Source organism: Eucyclogobius newberryi, unplaced genomic scaffold (genome assembly GCF_026437365.1).
Source record: "Eucyclogobius newberryi isolate DKJ021-1_F unplaced genomic scaffold, fEucNew1.0.hap1 SCAF_141, whole genome shotgun sequence".
Taxonomy (NCBI): Eukaryota; Metazoa; Chordata; class Actinopteri; order Gobiiformes; family Gobiidae; genus Eucyclogobius; species Eucyclogobius newberryi.
The window spans coordinates 83,083-103,360 of NW_027315770.1; the positions used below are offsets into that span (position 1 = coordinate 83,083).

Here is a 20,278-nt window from a genome sequence, read left to right on the forward strand (position 1 = left end):
GCACTTCCGCCTGAGTTCTCAAATCGCCGAAAAATCGTCCAAACCGCCTTTAAAGTCAGAGTTAAAGTTAGAGCTAGAGCTAGAGTTAGAGCGCGTCGTAGTCGTCCTCGTCCTCGTGTTTGCGCTTCAGGCTCTCGCTCTGTGATAGGCTGCTGCTCATCAGGAGCGTCTTCTGTCCAATCAGAGAGGAGCTCATCAGAACGGGGGGCGTGGCTGAGGGAGGGGCCACACGTGTCAACCATTAATGACATCATCATCATCATTCAAAAAGACAAAAGATTAAACATTTCTAAAGGAGGCGGGACTTACCGCTCTTGGGGGCGTGGCTCTGAGCGCTCGGGATTTGAACCGTGAACCTCTGAGACGCCAACGAGACGGGGACTGGGACTTTAGAGACCGAGACCCCCGAGGAGCCTAAAGACAAGAGGGTTAGCGCGGGTCTAGAGCGGGTCTAGAGCGGGGCTAAAGTGGGTCTAGAGCAGGTCTAAAGCAGGACTGAAGCGGGTCTAGAACAGGACCTTGAGCAGGTCTAAAGCGGGTTTAACGCAGGACTAAAGTAGGTCTAGAGCGGGACTAAAGCTGGTCTAAAGCAGGACTAAAGCGGGTCTAGAACAGGACCTTGAGCGGGTCTAAAGCGGGTCTAAAGCGGGTTTAAAGCAGGACTAAAGCGGGTCTAGAACAGGACCTTGAGCGGGTCTAAAGCAGGACTAAAGTGGGTCTAGAGCGGGACTAAAGCGGGTCTAGAGCAGGGCTAAAGTGGGACTAAAGCGGGTCTAGATCAGGCCTAAAGTGGGTCTAGAGTTGCTCTAGAGCAGGACCTTGAGCGGGTCTAAAATGGGTCTAGAGCAGGTCTAAAGCAGGAATAAAGTGGGTATAAAGCAGGTCTAAAGCAGGACTCAAGCGGGTCTAGAGCAGGACTCAAGCGGGTCTAGAGCAGGACTCAAGCGGGTCTACAGCAGGACTAAAGCAGGACTAAAGCAGGACTAAAGCGGGTCTAGAGCAGGACTCAAGCGGGTCTAGAGCAGGACTCAAGCGGGTCTAGAGCAGGACTAAAGCAGGACTAAAGCAGGACTAAAGCGGGTCTAGAGCAGGACTAAAGCAGGACTAAAGCGGGTCTAGAGCAGGACTAAAGCAGGACTAAAGCGGGTCTAGAGCAGGACTAAAGCAGGACTAAAGCGGGTCTAGAGCAGGACTAAAGCGGGTCTAGAGCAGGACTAAAGCAGGACTAAAGCAGGACTAAAGCGGGTCTAGAGCAGGACTAAAGCAGGACTAAAGCGGGTCTAGAGCAGGACTAAAGCAGGACTAAAGCGGGTCTAGAGCAGGACTAAAGCGGGTCTAGAGCAGGACTAAAGCGGGTCTAGAGCAGGACCTTGAGTGGGCGTGGACGGCCGGCTGGACACTGCTCCGACGCTCAGGCGTGGCACTGATATTCGACCAGCAGAGGGCAGCACCTGCAGCAGAACAAAGTGAAATGGTGAAACGTTCAGTTCAGAGTTAGTTTCCAGACACGCCCCCTGTGATACTAGACACGCCCCCTGTGATACTACAGACACGCCCCCTGTGATACTACAGACACGCCCCCTGTGATACTACAGACACGCCCCCTGTGATACTACAGACACGCCCCCCTGCGGTGAGCTCCTGATACTACGGACACGCCCCCTGCGGTGAGCTCCTGATACTACGGACACGCCCCCTGAATAGTATAAATATCCGAGTTCCTGGTCTAAATTTGCAGATTGACAATGACACTCGTCTTGCTGGACGAATGAGGGACTACACGTCACACCGACATTTGTCTAATATATTTTTGAAAGTTCAAAGCGAACATCAGGGGGGACCAAGCACAGCCCTGCCTTGTCCCTCTGTCAAATGACCGGTCATTTTGATTCTTGATGTTGGACCATCGAAAAGAGCCTCAATATTCTTTATGATTAACTCCATTTAATGAATGAACAATAGTCCACGTTCAGAGCTGAGAATGGTCTGTGTGAGGCACAGTCACTCCAACCAGGAGGATCTGAGCCCATAGTTTGTTAGTTTCAGAATAAGGTTTATTGCCAATTGTAGATGAACAGTATTCATAAACATAGGAACTTGTCCTGGAGCAACACAAACAACAAACAATGAACAGCTCCAGATATATAAAAAATGAGAAAGTCAAGTTAAAATAAGAGTGTAAAGTGCTTAGGCAGTGTTCATGAGTCCTACATCAGAGGGAGTGGCCTCCTGCTTGAGGGGCGTGGCCTCCTGCCTGAGGGGAGTGGCCTCCTGCAGAGATGAAGTCTGGAGTCGATCACCTTCTCAGCAGAGGGTGCTGTAGTCTCTGTTCGTCCCTGTCTGTGGCTCCAGCGTATCACACGGTGATGGACCACTTGAGGTCCTGGTGATGGTGACCTCCTGTAGACAGACTCATCCCCGTCCCAGATGAGCCTGATGAGGGTGGTGTCGTCATGGCGATGAGGGTGGTGTCGTCATGGCGATGAGGGTGGTGTTGTCATGGCTGGAGGTGCAGCAGTTTGTGTACAGGGAGAAGAGCAGGGGAGAAAGTACACAGCCCTGTGGAGCTCATGTGCTGATAGTCCCAGTGTCTGAGACATTCTTCCCCAGTCGCACACACTGCCTCCATCAGGAAGTCGGCGCTCCCCCTGCAGGTGGAGTCGGCGCTCCCCCTGCAGGTGGAGTCGGCGCTCCCCCTGCAGGTGGAGAAAAATAAGCTATTTCTGCAGCTGATGCTGAAAAGACTGGAACTGTGTGCAGGAGGTGTGGTCCAGATGGAGGAGGAGCTCTTGTGCAGGAGGTGTGGTCCAGATGGAGGAGGAGCTCTTGTGCAGGAGGTGTGGTCCAGATGGAGGAGGAGCTCTTGTGCAGGAGGTGTGGTCCAGAAGGAGGAGGAGCTCTTGTGCAGGAGGTGTGGTCCAGATGGAGGAGGAGCTCTTGTGCAGGAGGTGTGGTCCAGATGGAGGAGGAGCTCTTGTGCAGGAGGTGTGGTCCAGAAGGAGGAGGAGCTCTTGTGCAGGAGGTGTGGTCCAGATGGAGGAGGAGCTCTTGTGCAGGAGGTGTGGTCCAGATGGAGGAGGAGCTCTTGTGCAGGAGGTGTGGTCCAGATGGAGGAGGAGCTCTTGTGCAGGAGGTGTGGTCCAGATGGAGGAGGAGCTCTTGTGCAGGAGGTGTGGTCCAGATGGAGGAGGAGCTCTTGTGCAGGAGGTGTGGTCCAGATGGAGGAGGAGCTCTTGTGCAGGAGGTGTGGTCCAGAAGGAGGAGGAGCTCTTGTGCAGGAGGTGTGGTCCAGATGGAGGAGGAGCTCTTGTGCAGGAGGTGTGGTCCAGATGGAGGAGGAGCTCTTGTGCAGGAGGTGTGGTCCAGAAGGAGGAGGAACTCTTGTCCAGGAGGTGTGGTCCAGATGGAGGAGGAGCTCTTGTGCAGGAGGTGTGGTCCAGATGGAGGAGGAGCTCTTGTGCAGGAGGTGTGGTCCAGATGGAGGAGGAGCTCTTGTGCAGGAGGTGTGGTCCAGATGGAGGAGCTCTTGTGCAGGAGGTGTGGTCCAGAAGGAGGAGGAGCTCTTGTGCAGGAGGTGTGGTCCAGATGGAGGAGGAGCTCTTGTGCAGGAGGTGTGGTCCAGAAGGAGGAGGAGCTCTTGTGCAGGAGGTGTGGTCCAGAAGGAGGAGGAGCTCTTGTGCAGGAGGTGTGGTCCAGATGGAGGAGGAGCTCTTGTGCAGGAGGTGTGGTCCAGAAGGAGGAGGAGCTCTTGTGCAGGAGGTGTGGTCCAGAAGGAGGAGGAGCTCTTGTGCAGGAGGTGTGGTCCAGAAGGAGGAGGAGCTCTTGTGCAGGAGGTGTGGTCCAGAAGGAGGAGGAGCTCTTGTGCAGGAGGTGTGGTCCAGATGGAGGAGGAGCTCTTGTGCAGGAGGTGTGGTCCAGAAGGAGGAGGAGCTCTTGTGCAGGAGGTGTGGTCCAGATGGAGGAGGAGCTCTTGTGCAGGAGGTGTGGTCCAGAAGGAGGAGGAGCTCTTGTGCAGGAGGTGTGGTCCAGAAGGAGGAGGAGCTCTTGTGCAGGAGGTGTGGTCCAGAAGGAGGAGGAGCTCTTGTGCAGGAGGTGTGGTCCAGAAGGAGGAGGAGCTCTTGTGCAGGAGGTGTGGTCCAGATGGAGGAGGAGCTCTTGTGCAGGAGGTGTGGTCCAGAAGGAGGAGGAGCTCTTGTGCAGGAGGTGTGGTCCAGAAGGAGGAGGAGCTCTTTACGCAGACACACAATTTACCATTAAAAATAGAGATGCACTGATCAATCGGCCGCCGATTTTAGGTCGGATCGGCCAGAATTGGTGACCGGCCGGTCCATGTCGTAATTGCCGGTTTTCGGCCGATCCAAACTGACCCGCACATGCACATGCACATGCGCACATGCGCACATGCGCACATGCGCACATGCGCGGTGCGTAGCGGCTCAAGGCGCCCAGCGCAAAACAGCTAAAAACTACAAGACACTTTCAGAGCGCGGCGGCCAAAGTGTCCACTTGAACACCTCCTGCGTTTCCCGCGGCGCGATTCCTGCTTTTTCTGCGTGAAGCGGCGGAGGTGCGTTTTCCGCTCTAGACGCTTTGATAAGCAAAAGCTTCAAGGCGTTAAAATTGTTCGTCGCAGAAAAGTTCAGATTCGTTCAACTTTGTTGGAACACCAGAAGGACGAGCCTGGAGGAGCATCAGAGGACACTGGACTGTGGGTCAGTTATTACAACTTTGAGACAATTAAAATCTACGTGTTGATAGTTGATGCGTCAAAATAATTTGCGCTGGTTTGTGTTTGACGAGTTCATGTGTTTATTCAGAGTTATCTGCAGAAGAGCAGGGACACATGAAGGAGACAGAAGACAGAGGACAGGTGCAGAAGAGCAGGGACACATGAAGGAGACAGAAGACAGAGGACAGGTGCAGAAGAGCAGGGACACATGAAGGAGACAGAAGACAGAGGACATGTGCAGAAGAGCAGGGACACATGAAGGAGACAGAAGACAGAGGACAGGTGCAGAAGAGCAGGGACACATGAAGGAGACAGAAGACAGAGGACAGGTGCAGAAGAGCAGGGACACATGAAGGAGACAGAAGACAGAGGACAGGTGCAGAAGAGCAGGGACACATGAAGGAGACAGAAGACAGAGGACATGTGCAGAAGAGCAGGGACACATGAAGGAGACAGAAGACAGAGGACATGTGCAGAAGAGCAGGGACACATGAAGGAGACAGAAGACAGAGGACAGGTGCAGAAGAGCAGGGACACATGAAGGAGACAGAAGACAGAGGACAGGTGCAGAAGAGCAGGGACACATGAAGGAGACAGAAGACAGAGGACATGTGCAGAAGAGCAGGGACACATGAAGGAGACAGAAGACAGAGGACATGTGCAGAAGAGCAGGGACACATGAAGGAGACAGAAGACAGAGGACATGTGCAGAAGAGCAGGGACACATGAAGGAGACAGAAGACAGAGGACAGGTGCAGAAGAGCAGGGACACATGAAGGAGACAGAAGACAGAGGACATGTGCAGAAGAGCAGGGACACATGAAGGAGACAGAAGACAGAGGACAGGTGCAGAAGAGCAGGGACACATGAAGGAGACAGAAGACAGAGGACAGGTGCAGAAGAGCAGGGACACATGAAGGAGACAGAAGACAGAGGACATGTGCAGAAGAGCAGGGACACATGAAGGAGACAGAAGACAGAGGACAGGTGCAGAAGAGCAGGGACACATGAAGGAGACAGAAGACAGAGGACAGGTGCAGAAGAGCAGGGACACATGAAGGAGACAGAAGACAGAGGACATGTGCAGAAGAGCAGGGACACATGAAGGAGACAGAAGACAGAGGACAGGTGCAGAAGAGCAGGGACACATGAAGGAGACAGAAGACAGAGGACATGTGCAGAAGAGCAGGGACACATGAAGGAGACAGAAGACAGAGGACAGGTGCAGAAGAGCAGGGACACATGAAGGAGACAGAAGACAGAGGACAGGTGCAGAAGAGCAGGGACACATGAAGGAGACAGAAGACAGAGGACAGGTGCAGAAGAGCAGGGACACATGAAGGAGACAGAAGACAGAGGACATGTGCAGAAGAGCAGGGACACATGAAGGAGACAGAAGACAGAGGACATGTGCAGAAGAGCAGGGACACATGAAGGAGACAGAAGACAGAGGACAGGTGCAGAAGAGCAGGGACACATGAAGGAGACAGAAGACAGAGGACAGGTGCAGAAGAGCAGGGACACATGAAGGAGACAGAAGACAGAGGACATGTGCAGAAGAGCAGGGACACATGAAGGAGACAGAAGACAGAGGACAGGTGCAGAAGAGCAGGGACACATGAAGGAGACAGAAGACAGAGGACAGGTGCAGAAGAGCAGGGACACATGAAGGAGACAGAAGACAGAGGACAGGTGCAGAAGAGCAGGGACACATGAAGGAGACAGAAGACAGAGGACATGTGCAGAAGAGCAGGGACACATGAAGGAGACAGAAGACAGAGGACAGGTGCAGAAGAGCAGGGACACATGATCTGAGGACAGGTGCAGAAGAGCAGGGACACATGAAGGAGACAGAAGACAGAGGACAGGTGCAGAAGAGCAGGGACACATGAAGGAGACAGAAGACAGAGGACATGTGCAGAAGAGCAGGGACACATGAAGGAGACAGAAGACAGAGGACAGGTGCAGAAGAGCAGGGACACATGAAGGAGACAGAAGACAGAGGACAGGTGCAGAAGAGCAGGGACACATGAAGGAGACAGAAGACAGAGGACAGGTGCAGAAGAGCAGGGACACATGAAGGAGACAGAAGACAGAGGACATGTGCAGAAGAGCAGGGACACATGAAGGAGACAGAAGACAGAGGACATGTGCAGAAGAGCAGGGACACATGAAGGAGACAGAAGACAGAGGACAGGTGCAGAAGAGCAGGGACACATGAAGGAGACAGAAGACAGAGGACAGGTGCAGAAGAGCAGGGACACATGAAGGAGACAGAAGACATGTGCAGAAGAGCAGGGACACATGAAGGAGACAGAAGACAGAGGACATGTGCAGAAGAGCAGGGACACATGAAGGAGACAGAAGACAGAGGACAGGTGCAGAAGAGCAGGGACACATGAAGGAGACAGAAGACAGAGGACAGGTGCAGAAGAGCAGGGACACATGAAGGAGACAGAAGACAGAGGACAGGTGCAGAAGAGCAGGGACACATGAAGGAGACAGAAGACAGAGGACAGGTGCAGAAGAGCAGGGACACATGAAGGAGACAGAAGACAGAGGACAGGTGCAGAAGAGCAGGGACACATGAAGGAGACAGAAGACAGAGGACAGGTGCAGAAGAGCAGGGACACATGAAGGAGACAGAAGACAGAGGACATGTGCAGAAGAGCAGGGACACATGAAGGAGACAGAAGACAGAGGACATGTGCAGAAGAGCAGGGACACATGAAGGAGACAGAAGACAGAGGACAGGTGCAGAAGAGCAGGGACACATGAAGGAGACAGAAGACAGAGGACAGGTGCAGAAGAGCAGGGACACATGAAGGAGACAGAAGACAGAGGACATGTGCAGAAGAGCAGGGACACATGAAGAAGACAGAAGACAGAGGACATGTGCAGAAGAGCAGGGACACATGAAGGAGACAGAAGACAGAGGACATGTGCAGAAGAGCAGGGACACATGAAGGAGACAGAAGACAGAGGACAGGTGCAGAAGAGCAGGGACACATGAAGGAGACAGAAGACAGAGGACATGTGCAGAAGAGCAGGGACACATGAAGGAGACAGAAGACAGAGGACATGTGCAGAAGAGCAGGGACACATGAAGGAGACAGAAGACAGAGGACATGTGCAGAAGAGCAGGGACACATGAAGGAGACAGAAGACAGAGGACATGTGCAGAAGAGCAGGGACACATGAAGGAGACAGAAGACAGAGGACAGGTGCAGAAGAGCAGGGACACATGAAGGAGACAGAAGACAGAGGACATGTGCAGAAGAGCAGGGACACATGAAGGAGACAGAAGACAGAGGACAGGTGCAGAAGAGCAGGGACACATGAAGGAGACAGAAGACAGAGGACATGTGCAGAAGAGCAGGGACACATGAAGGAGACAGAAGACAGAGGACATGTGCAGAAGAGCAGGGACACATGAAGGAGACAGAAGACAGAGGACAGGTGCAGAAGAGCAGGGACACATGAAGGAGACAGAAGACAGAGGACAGGTGCAGAAGAGCAGGGACACATGAAGGAGACAGAAGACAGAGGACAGGTGCAGAAGAGCAGGGACACATGAAGGAGACAGAAGACAGAGGACAGGTGCAGAAGAGCAGGGACACATGAAGGAGACAAGACAGAGGACATGTGCAGAAGAGCAGGGACACATGAAGGAGACAGAAGACAGAGGACATGTGCAGAAGAGCAGGGACACATGAAGGAGACAGAAGACAGAGGACAGGTGCAGAAGAGCAGGGACACATGAAGGAGACAGAAGACAGAGGACATGTGCAGAAGAGCAGGGACACATGAAGGAGACAGAAGACAGAGGACAGGTGCAGAAGAGCAGGGACACATGAAGGAGACAGAAGACAGAGGACAGGTGCAGAAGAGCAGGGACACATGAAGGAGACAGAAGACAGAGGACAGGTGCAGAAGAGCAGGGACACATGAAGGAGACAGAAGACAGAGGACAGGTGCAGAAGAGCAGGGACACATGAAGGAGACAGAAGACAGAGGACATGTGCAGAAGAGCAGGGACACATGAAGGAGACAGAAGACAGAGGACAGGTGCAGAAGAGCAGGGACACATGAAGGAGACAGAAGACAGAGGACAGGTGCAGAAGAGCAGGGACACATGAAGGAGACAGAAGACAGAGGACAGGTGCAGAAGAGCAGGGACACATGAAGGAGACAGAAGACAGAGGACATGTGCAGAAGAGCAGGGACACATGAAGGAGACAGAAGACAGAGGACATGTGCAGAAGAGCAGGGACACATGAAGGAGACAGAAGACAGAGGACATGTGCAGAAGAGCAGGGACACATGAAGGAGACAGAAGACAGAGGACATGTGCAGAAGAGCAGGGACACATGAAGGAGACAGAAGACAGAGGACATGTGCAGAAGAGCAGGGACACATGAAGGAGACAGAAGACAGAGGACATGTGCAGAAGAGCAGGGACACATGAAGGAGACAGAAGACAGAGGACATGTGCAGAAGAGCAGGGACACATGAAGGAGACAGAAGACAGAGGACATGTGCAGAAGAGCAGGGACACATGAAGGAGACAGAAGACAGAGGACATGTGCAGAAGAGCAGGGACACATGAAGGAGACAGAAGACAGAGGACAGGTGCAGAAGAGCAGGGACACATGAAGGAGACAGAAGACAGAGGACATGTGCAGAAGAGCAGGGACACATGAAGGAGACAGAAGACAGAGGACATGTGCAGAAGAGCAGGGACACATGAAGGAGACAGAAGACAGAGGACATGTGCAGAAGAGCAGGGACACATGAAGGAGACAGAAGACAGAGGACATGTGCAGAAGAGCAGGGACACATGAAGGAGACAGAAGACAGAGGACAGGTGCAGAAGAGCAGGGACACATGAAGGAGACAGAAGACAGAGGACATGTGCAGAAGAGCAGGGACACATGAAGGAGACAGAAGACAGAGGACATGTGCAGAAGAGCAGGGACACATGAAGGAGACAGAAGACAGAGGACATGTGCAGAAGAGCAGGGACACATGAAGGAGACAGAAGCAGCAGCAGGGCTGTCAGAAGAGTTAGTTGTTGCTAGGCTACGAGCTAATGCTAACAATAGATCTCATCCTCCTGAAATGAGACTTTAAAAACACTTTGATGCTTTTGAGACAAACATGACGTAGAAACAAAACTTAAATGACTCCAACAGTGAAATGAGTGACGACAATGTAATGTCAGGACTATTGTCCCACAGCCTCAAAGACATGTCCACACAATCACTGTGCTCTAGAATCTACAGTGCTCTAGAATCTACAGTGCCCTAGGATCTACAGTGCACTAGAATCTACAGTGCACTAGAATCTACAGTGCTCTAGGATCTACAGTGCACTAGGATCTACAGTGCACTAGGATCTACAGTGCTCTAGGATCTACAGTGCTCTAGGATCTACAGTGCACTAGGATCTACAGTGCACTAGGATCTACAGTGCTCTAGGATCTACAGTGCACTAGGATCTACAGTGCACTAGGATCTACAGTGCTCTAGAATCTACAGTGCTCTAGGATCTACAGTGCTCTAGGATCTACAGTGCACTAGGATCTACAGTGCTCTAGAATCTACAGTGCACTAGGATCTATAGTGCTCTAGGATCTATAGTGCTCTAGGATCTATAGTGCTCTAGAATCTACAGCGCTCTAGAATCTACAGCGCTCTAGAATCTACAGTGCTCTAGAATCTATAGTGCTCTAGAATCTGCAGTGCTCTAGAATCTGCAGTGCTCTAGAATCTGCAGTGCTCTAGAATCTGCAGTGCTCTAGAATCTGCAGTGCTCTAGAATCTACAGTGCTCTAGGATCTACAGTGCTCTAGGATCTACAGTGCACTAGGATCTACAGTGCTCTAGAATCTACAGTGCACTAGGATCTACAGTGCACTAGGATCTACAGTGCACTAGGATCTATAGTGCACTAGGATCTATAGTGCTCTAGAATCTACTGTGCTCTAGAATCTACAGTGCTCTAGAATCTACAGTGCTCTAGAATCTACAGTGCTCTAGAATCTACAGTGCTCTAGAATCTACAGTGCTCTAGAATCTACAGTGCTCTAGAATCTATAGTGCTCTAGAATCTGCAGTGCTCTAGAATCTGCAGTGCTCTAGAATCTATAGTGCTCTAGGATCTATAGTGCTCTAGGATCTATAGTGCTCTAGGATCTATAGTGCTCTAGGATCTATAGTGCTCTAGGATCTATAGTGCTCTAGGATCTATAGTGCTCTAGGATCTATAGTGCTCAGGTCATTCTGCTTCTAGTGAGTGTGTGAAGTTTTCAGAGCTGATGAAATTAAAATGATATTGAAACATAAATGTGCCTCATTAAATAAACTGTATAATAACAGTAAAAGTTTGAATAATATTGCAGTAAATGTCCTGGGCTCAAATATAACTGCAGTACAATGTTCTTGAAGATCTGGATTTGCCTTCAGCTGCTCCTGCCCCTGCTGCTCCTGCCCCTGCTGCTCCTGCTGCTCCTGCCCCTGCTGCTCCTGCCCCTGCTGCCCCTGCTGCTCCTGCTGCTCCTGCCCCTGTTGCTCCTGCCCCTGTTGCTCCTGCCCCTGTTGCTCCTGCCCCTGTTGCTCCTGCCCCTGTTGCTCCTGCCCCTGTTGCTCCTGCTGCTCCTGCCCCTGTTGCTCCTGCCCCTGTTGCTCCTGCCCCTCCTGCTCCTGCTCCCACAGGTGTAAAAACATTTGGTTGGATTACAATTTGTTTTTTAGCCTGTGTCATCTAAATTGCAAAGTGTGTTTTTTGTAGAACCAGGAGGAAGAGGTGCTGGAGCCAGAGTCCTCCTGCTTTGAGAGGGAGGTCCTGGAGCCAGAGTCCTCCTGCTTTGAGAGGGAGGTCCTGGAGCCAGAGTCCTCCTGCTTTGAGAGGGAGGTCCTGGAGCCAGAGTCCTCCTGCTTTGAGAGGGAGGTCCTGGAGCCAGAGTCCTCCTGCTTTGAGAGGGAGGTGCTGGAGCCAGAGTCCTCCTGCTTTGAGAGGAGGTGCTGGAGCCAGAGTCCTCCTGCTTTGAGAGGAGGTCCTGGAGCCAGAGTCCTCCTGCTTTGAGAGGGAGGTGCTGGAGCCAGAGTCCTCCTGCTTTGAGAGGGAGGTGCTGGAGCCAGAGTCCTCCAGCTTTGAGAGGGAGGTGCTGGAGCCAGAGTCCTCCAGCTTTGAGAGGGAGGTCCTGGAGCCAGAGTCCTCCTGCTTTGAGAGGGAGGTCCTGGAGCCAGAGTCCTCCTGCTTTGAGAGGGAGGTGCTGGAGCCAGAGTCCTCCTGCTTTGAGAGGAGGTGCTGGAGCCAGAGTCCTCCTGCTTTGAGAGGAGGTCCTGGAGCCAGAGTCCTCCTGCTTTGAGAGGGAGGTGCTGGAGCCAGAGTCCTCCAGCTTTGAGAGGGAGGTCCTGGAGCCAGAGTCCTCCAGCTTTGAGAGGAGGTGCTGGAGCCAGAGTCCTCCAGCTTTGAGAGGGAGGTGCTGGAGCCAGAGTCCTCCTGCTTTGAGAGGGAGGTGCTGGAGCCAGAGTCCTCCAGCTTTGAGAGGGAGGTCCTGGAGCCAGAGTCCTCCTGCTTTGAGAGGGAGGTCCTGGAGCCAGAGTCCTCCTGCTTTGAGAGGGAGGTGCTGGAGCCAGAGTCCTCCTGCTTTGAGAGGAGGTGCTGGAGCCAGAGTCCTCCTGCTTTGAGAGGAGGTCCTGGAGCCAGAGTTCTCCTGCTTTGAGAGGGAGGTGCTGGAGCCAGAGTCCTCCAGCTTTGAGAGGGAGGTCCTGGAGCCAGAGTCCTCCAGCTTTGAGAGGAGGTGCTGGAGCCAGAGTCCTCCAGCTTTGAGAGGGAGGTGCTGGAGCCAGAGTCCTCCTGCTTTGAGAGGGAGGTGCTGGAGCCAGAGTCCTCCAGCTTTGAGAGGGAGGTCCTGGAGCCAGAGTCCTCCTGCTTTGAGAGGGAGGTGCTGGAGCCAGAGTCCTCCTGCTTTGAGAGGGAGGTGCTGGAGCCAGAGTCCTCCAGCTTTGAGAGGGAGGTCCTGGAGCCAGAGTCCTCCAGCTTTGAGAGGGAGGTCCTGGAGCCAGAGTCCTCCAGCTTTGAGAGGGAGGTGCTGGAGCCAGAGTCCTCCTGCTTTGAGAGGGAGGTGCTGGAGCCAGAGTCCTCCAGCTTTGAGAGGGAGGTCCTGGAGCCAGAGTCCTCCTGCTTTGAGAGGGAGGTGCTGGAGCCAGAGTCCTCCTGCTTTGAGAGGGAGGTGCTGGAGCCAGAGTCCTCCAGCTTTGAGAGGGAGGTCCTGGAGCCAGAGTCCTCCAGCTTTGAGAGGGAGGTCCTGGAGCCAGAGTCCTCCAGCTTTGAGAGGGAGGTGCTGGAGCCAGAGTCCTCCTGCTTTGAGAGGGAGGTGCTGGAGCCAGAGTCCTCCAGCTTTGAGAGGGAGGTCCTGGAGCCAGAGTCCTCCTGCTTTGAGAGGGAGGTCCTGGAGCCAGAGTCCTCCTGCTTTGAGAGGAGGTGCTGGCAGCGCTCTGGGACCTCCTCCTGCAGAAGGTTCCAGCTCATTCAAAAGAATGTGTAAAATTACAAATGTATAAATTACTATATGAAAATAGTTCAACCATTGGAGCTGCATCTTCTGCAGGAGACATGTCTCCTTTGTCCTCTGTGTCCCCCACTCTTCTCCAGGACATATCAGTTAGTATATAGTTATGTATTTATATATTATTTTTATATAGTTATTTATTTTTCTATTTTTCCACAAAATAAATTACATTTTATATTATAAAACGTGTGTCCTGTTACATGCAACTTTTTCATAAAATACTGGGGAGTTTGTGGGAAAATCAGTGGCTAGATAGAAAATCGGTATCGGAAAAATCGGTTTTGGCAGGTCAGACCTCCTTAAAAACCGGAAATCGGTATCGGCCAAGAATTTTGGAATCGGTGCATCTCTAATTAAAAACAGCCATCTTGGATATTACCTTCTTCTGCACGGTCTTGAGCCTGTAGTTGGGCGCGGTCAGACAGTAGCGGTCAGGGGGAAGTCTGGGTCCGGTGTAAGGTTTGATCAGAGGAAGAGGAGTCTGGTTCTTCTGACGAGCCACTTCCAACAGGAACTGAAGCAGAGAGAGGAGGAGGTGAAGAGAACATCGCCCCCTGCAGCTCGTACAGAGCGTGAAGCATCGTCAAGGGAAATATGTGTGTAAACCACAGGGGGAGGGGCCTCTGACACACACACACACAGGGGGAGGGGCCTCTGACACACACACACACAGGGGGAGGGGCCTCTGACACACACACACACACACACACAGGGGGAGGGGCCTGACACAGACACAGGGGGAGGGGCCTCTGACACACACACACACAGGGGGAGGGGCCTCTGACACACACACACACAGGGGGAGGGGCCTCTGACACACACACACACAGGGGGAGGGGCCTCTGACACACACACACACACAGGGGGAGGGGCCTCTGACACACACACACACACAGGGGGAGGGGCCTCTGACACACACACACACAGGGGGAGGGGCCTCTGACACACACACACACAGGGGGAGGGGCCTCTGACACACACACACACAGGGGGAGGGGCCTCTGACACACACACACACACACAGGGGGAGGGGCCTCTGACACACACACACACACAGGGGGAGGGGCCTCTGACAAACACAACAGGGGGAGGGGCCTCTGACACACACAACAGGGGGAGGGGCCTCTGACAAACACACACAGGGGGAGGGGCCTCTGACAAACACACACAGGGGGAGGGGCCTCTGACAAACACACACAGGGGGAGGGGCCTCTGACAAACACACACAGGGGGAGGGGCCTCTGACAAACACACACAGGGGGAGGGGCCTCTGACAAACACACACAGGGGGAGGGGCCTCTGACAAACACACACAGGGGGAGGGGCCTCTGACAAACACACACAGGGGGAGGGGCCTCTGACAAACACACACAGGGGGAGGGGCCTCTGACAAACACACACAGGGGGAGGGGCCTCTGACAAACACACACAGGGGGAGGGGCCTCTGACAAACACACACAGGGGGAGGGGCCTCTGACAAACACACACAGGGGGAGGGGCCTCTGACAAACACACACAGGGGGAGGGGCCTCTGACAAACACACACAGGGGGAGGGGCCTCTGACACACACACACACACACACAAACACACACAGGGGGAGGGGCCTCTGACACACACACAGGGGGAGGGGCCTCTGACACACACACACACACACACAGGGGGGGAGGGCCTCTGACAGAGGGGGAGGGGCCTCACGTCTCTGGGCGGGGGCGAGGTGAACGATTGGTCCATGCGACACTGAATGGCAAGCTTGATGTCGTCGGCGTCGACGGTCGACTTCTTGGCGTGAGTCGAGTAGATTTTAGCGTCTTCGATGATCGTCGTCACGTATCCTGAAAAACACAGACATTAGAGTTAAACTCTAACATCTGGACACACTGGAGGTGAACTCTAACATCTGGACACACTGGAGGTGAACTCTAACATCTGGACACACTGGAGGTGAACTCTAACATCTGGACACACTGGAGGTGAACTCTAACATCTGGACACACTGGAGGTGAACTCTAACATCTGGACACACTGGAGGTGAACTCTAACATCTGGACACACTGGAGGTGAACTCTAACATCTGGACACACTGGAGGTGAACTCTAACATCTGGACACACTGGAGGTGAACTCTAACATCTGGACTTACTGGAGGTGAACTCTAACATCTGGACACACTGGAGGTGAACTCTAACATCTGGACACACTGGAGGTGAACTCTAACATCTGGACACACTGGAGGTGAACTCTAACATCTGGACACACTGGAGGTGAACTCTAACATCTGGACACACTGGAGGTGAACTCTAACATCTGGACACACTGGAGGTGAACTCTAACATCTGGACACACTGGAGGTGAACTCTAACATCTGGACACACTGGAGGTGAACTCTAACATCTGGACACACTGGAGGTGAACTCTAACATCTGGACACACTGGAGGTGAACTCTAACATCTGGACACACTGGAGGTGAACTCTAACATCTGGACTTACTGGAGGTGAACTCTAACATCTGGACACACTGGAGGTGAACTCTAACATCTGGACACACTGGAGGTGAACTCTAACATCTGGACACACTGGAGGTGAACTCTAACATCTGGACACACTGGAGGTGAACTCTAACATCTGGACACACTGGAGGTGAACTCTAACATCTGGACTTACTGGAGGTGAACTCTAACATCTGGACACACTGGAGGTGAACTCTAACATCTGGACACACTGGAGGTGAACTCTAACATCTGGACACACTGGAGGTGAACTCTAACATCTGGACACACTGGAGGTGAACTCTAACATCTGGACACACTGGAGGTGAACTCTAACATCTGGACACACTGGAGGTGAACTCTAACATCTGGACTTACTGGAGGTGAACTCTAACATCTGGACACACTGGAGGTGAACTCTAACATCTGGACACACTGGAGGTGAACTCTAACATCTGGACACACTGGAGGTGAACTCTAACATCTGGACACACTGGAGGTGAACTCTAACATCTGGACTTACTGGAGGTGAACTCTAACATCTGGACACACTGGAGGTGAACTCTAACATCTGGACACACTGGAGGTGAACTCTAACATCTGGACACACTGGAGGTGAACTCTAACATCTGGACACACTGGAGGTGAACTCTAACATCTGGACACACTGGAGGTGAACTCTAACATCTGGACTTACTGGAGGTGAACTCTAACATCTGGACACACTGGAGGTGAACTCTAACATCTGGACACACTGGAGGTGAACTCTAACATCTGGACTTACTGGAGGTGAACTCTAACATCTGGACACACTGGAGGTGAACTCTAACATCTGGACACACTGGAGGTGAACTCTAACATCTGGACACACTGGAGGTGAACTCTAACATCTGGACTTACTGTAGGTGAACTCTAACATCTGGTTGATGACCCGCGGCTCGTACTCCGTGATGCCCATGTCTTTGAGGATCTGCATCATCACCTGCAGCAGGGTCAGAGGTCAGTGTCCAGTGGGATTTGAAGCCCCGACATGCTGATGGTAAGACTCCACACGCTTCAGTCATCCAGCCACAACACTCTTTTCCACCTTGGGTTAGGGTCTTAATGTTCACTGGCCCAAAGGTTCACTGGCCCAAAGGTTCACTGGCCCAAAGGTTCACTGGCCCAAAGGTTCACTGGCCCAAAGGTTCACTAGTCCTAAGGTTCACTGGCCCAAAGGTTCACTGGCCCAAAGGTTCACTGGCCCAAAGGTTCACTGGCCCAAAGGTTCACTGGCCCAAAGGTTCGCTTCCGTTTTGACATAGGGGGAAAATAAACCATCCCTAAAACCCAGCGTGGCAAGCGTCCTAAGCCTACATCCCCATGCCGTCTATGCACCTTCACTTTAGCCCTAAGAGGAACCTTTGGAACGTTCGGAACCTTTGGAACGTTCGGAACCTTTGGAACGTTCGGAACCTTTGGAACGTTCGGAACCTTTGGAACAGTCGGAACCTTGGGAACGTTCGGAACCTTTGGAACGTTCGGAACGTTCGGAACCTTTGGAACATTGGGACTCGTGGGGGCGTAACCCAAACAATCAAATACTAAAAGAATTGATCCATTTCCTTTACTTTTGATGACTTGTATTATGATGATTATATTATATGTTTAAGAATAAAAAGCAGTGGATCTGCCCAAAAGTTTCATTTCCATTAAACACAAAGTGATTCAGTCTAAAACAGCTAAAAACAAACCACTTTAGCTTCAATAAAAGACACATTTGTCTGTATTTAACCTGCTCCGACACGTAACATCATCACGGGAGGTTCACCACTTCAGGACGACGCGCTGCTGTGTTTAATTATATTTTATTCATGTTTTAATCATTAAAACGCCTCTAAAGCAGCGCTAGCGTTAGCCGCTACGTGCTAATGAGCTAACGGGACACATCCGGGACACAAAGCCGCTTCTGCAGCGGCAGCGAGCTCCGCACGGGCCCGGGCTCGAGCTTAGAGCTCATCTTAGAGCTCATCTTAGAGACCCGGTTAGACTCACCTGAGCGTCTTTGGGGATGGTTTTTGGAGCCGACATTTTATTTTCCCGCACACGCCGCTTCCTCTTCTTCTTCTTCTTCGGTTTTATGGCGAGTGAAACTCATTATTTCGGTGCATTTCCGCCATCTGCTGTTCGCTGTGACGTATTTAATGTCCTCAAATGTCCACAAATGTCCTGTCGCTGCATCAAGAATCACATCTATGACCTTCCCTGAAGCCCACATTCATGACCACCAGCAATTTATCCAGAGAAACTGCACTTTTCCCACATTCCGTTAAAATGTACTTTAGAATGTACTTTAGAATGTACTTTAGACTGTACTTAAGAATGTCCTTTAAAATGTCCTTTAGAATGTACTTTAGAATGTACTTTGGAATGTACTTTAGAATGTACTTTAGAATTACTTTAGAATGTACTTTAGAATGTACTTTAGAATGTACTTTAGACTGTACTTTAGAATGTACTTTAGAATGTACTTTAGAATGTACTTTAGAATGTACTTTAGAATGTCCTTTAAAATGTACTTTAGACTGTACTTTAGAATGTACTTTAGAATGTACTTTAGACTGTACTTTAGAATGTACTTAAGAATGTCCTTTAAAATGTACTTTAGAATGTACTTTAGAATGTACTTTTGAATGTACTTTAGAATGTCCTTTAGAATGTACTTTAGAATTACTTTAGAATGTACTTTAGAATGTACTTTTGGAATGTGGGTTTCCCCCTGCAACATCTACTCCCACTAAAGATTCATCATTCTCCTTCTCATCTCCACTCTCACCCATGGGCCTTCCCAGCCATTTTGAAAGTCTGATCAAATCAGGCATTAAGATGGCTCCACTCACGCCCAATATAGCAAGGGCTATGCCGACTACACCAACAAAAGCCCCACCACCCATCCCCCCTCGCCTCTCACCTGGTCCCAAACTCTCCTTGGCTACAAAAGCCCCACCACCCATCCAACCTCGCCTTTCACCTGGTATCTCCCATAGCTAGGATGCACTGGGTCTCAGCGTTGCCGGGACTTATTGTCACATTAAAAATCAAACCAACCCGGGGCCCTATGTAAAAAGAGCCCCCCCTAGTGCTATTTCTGTGTCACATCACACAGATGGAAAAACAAAATGCGAGTCAGGCCCAATCTGAGAAATGTGATTCATATTCCCTGTGAAAAGATAAAGCCCAGTCTCACTGAAACTAGTCTGAAACTTGCTGTGCTAAATGTCAGATCCTTATGTAACAAATCTCTCTTAATTAATAATTAGGCCCGAGCGCCACAAGCTGGCGAGAGGCCTATTAATCTCGTAAGGCCGTGCGAAGCACGGCTGCGAAAGTGCGCACGTAGTGCGCACGAAATCGAGCGCGAAGCGCTCGCCCACTTCCAAACACTCACTAACGCACTCCTTCACTCACGCACGCCCCGTGCATACTAATTAGTAGTAGGAAAATGGAACATTACCGTTGTAAACGGGCGAAGCCCGTGCAAAAGTTCGCACTAAACGAGCACTTTACATTGGGATGACGACCGCTTCGCGGTCGTCATCCCCATATAAAGCACTCATTTGCCCTAAGTAGCTCACGAATACGTTCCATCTCTTGCATGTTCCGTGCATATAAGCATGTAATGCAAAAATTGAACATTATTACTGTATAGAGGGCCAAAAACACAAAGTGGGCGGAGCCCACTCAAAATTATCGAAAGTACCCGTCAGTGACCAGGGACCCACACCATGAGGTAGGAAAGCGCGAGCGCTTTCCGAAAATGTATAGTTTATGATATTTTAAAAATGGGAAACATTGTTTTCGCATCGGAATATTATTCTTTCTTTCTTCTTCTTCTTCTTCTCGGGACCAACCCCCCTATTTTTCACCCAGTGAACATTGACGAAAAGTCACAAAAATTTGCACGCCTCTAAAAATCGTGCCTCTCTACATTCTGGCTATTTCCCTTTTCTAAAATTAAAAAAATTGGCGCGTCAGCGCCCCCAAATGTACCAAAAATGCATTGAGAGATGGGAAATGACCCAAAAAAAATCTGATCGTAGAATCATGAAATTTGGCGCAGAGGTAGATGGTGACAAGAGAAGTAAAAAATATTATTACGGCAACGCCGTCCGCCCAACCAAATGTCGGCCATATTGCTTCAAAAATGGCTAAACATGATTTTGGAGTTTTTCCAAACGTCGTACTTTTACGAACTCCTCCCAGGGCGTTGGCCCTAAAAAGCTGAAATTTAGTGAAAATGCTACTGAGGAGTGGGACATCAAAAGTTATCCAAATTACATTGATACCTCTCACGGTCTCTGTGCGGCGAAGCCGCAAACTGTAGCTAGAATTTCAGAAATCTCCCATATTTAAAATTTCTGCCGTTTGCGCAGATAAAGTCCGAATTGCGTCAAATTAGAATCAGTTGTTAAACTCTTTGCCCTAAATCTACTTGAAGTGAAATA

The 20,278-nt window shown here is 51.2% G+C and overlaps 1 protein-coding gene across 1 annotated transcript; it reads right to left on the minus strand.

Moving 5' to 3' along the window:
• taf9 (TAF9 RNA polymerase II, TATA box binding protein (TBP)-associated factor) lies at nt 1-17,912 on the minus strand. The gene is made up of 7 exons (XM_072445412.1): nt 17,829-17,912; nt 16,695-16,776; nt 15,004-15,140; nt 13,687-13,821; nt 1,370-1,451; nt 310-414; nt 1-213 (listed from the first exon to the last, which is right to left on the minus strand). The coding sequence occupies exons 1-7, from the start codon at nt 17,862-17,864 to the stop codon at nt 86-88; spliced, it is 705 nt and encodes a 234-aa protein (XP_072301513.1). The 5' UTR covers nt 17,865-17,912; the 3' UTR covers nt 1-85.
• Nucleotides 17,913-20,278: the final 2,366 nt, after the last annotated feature.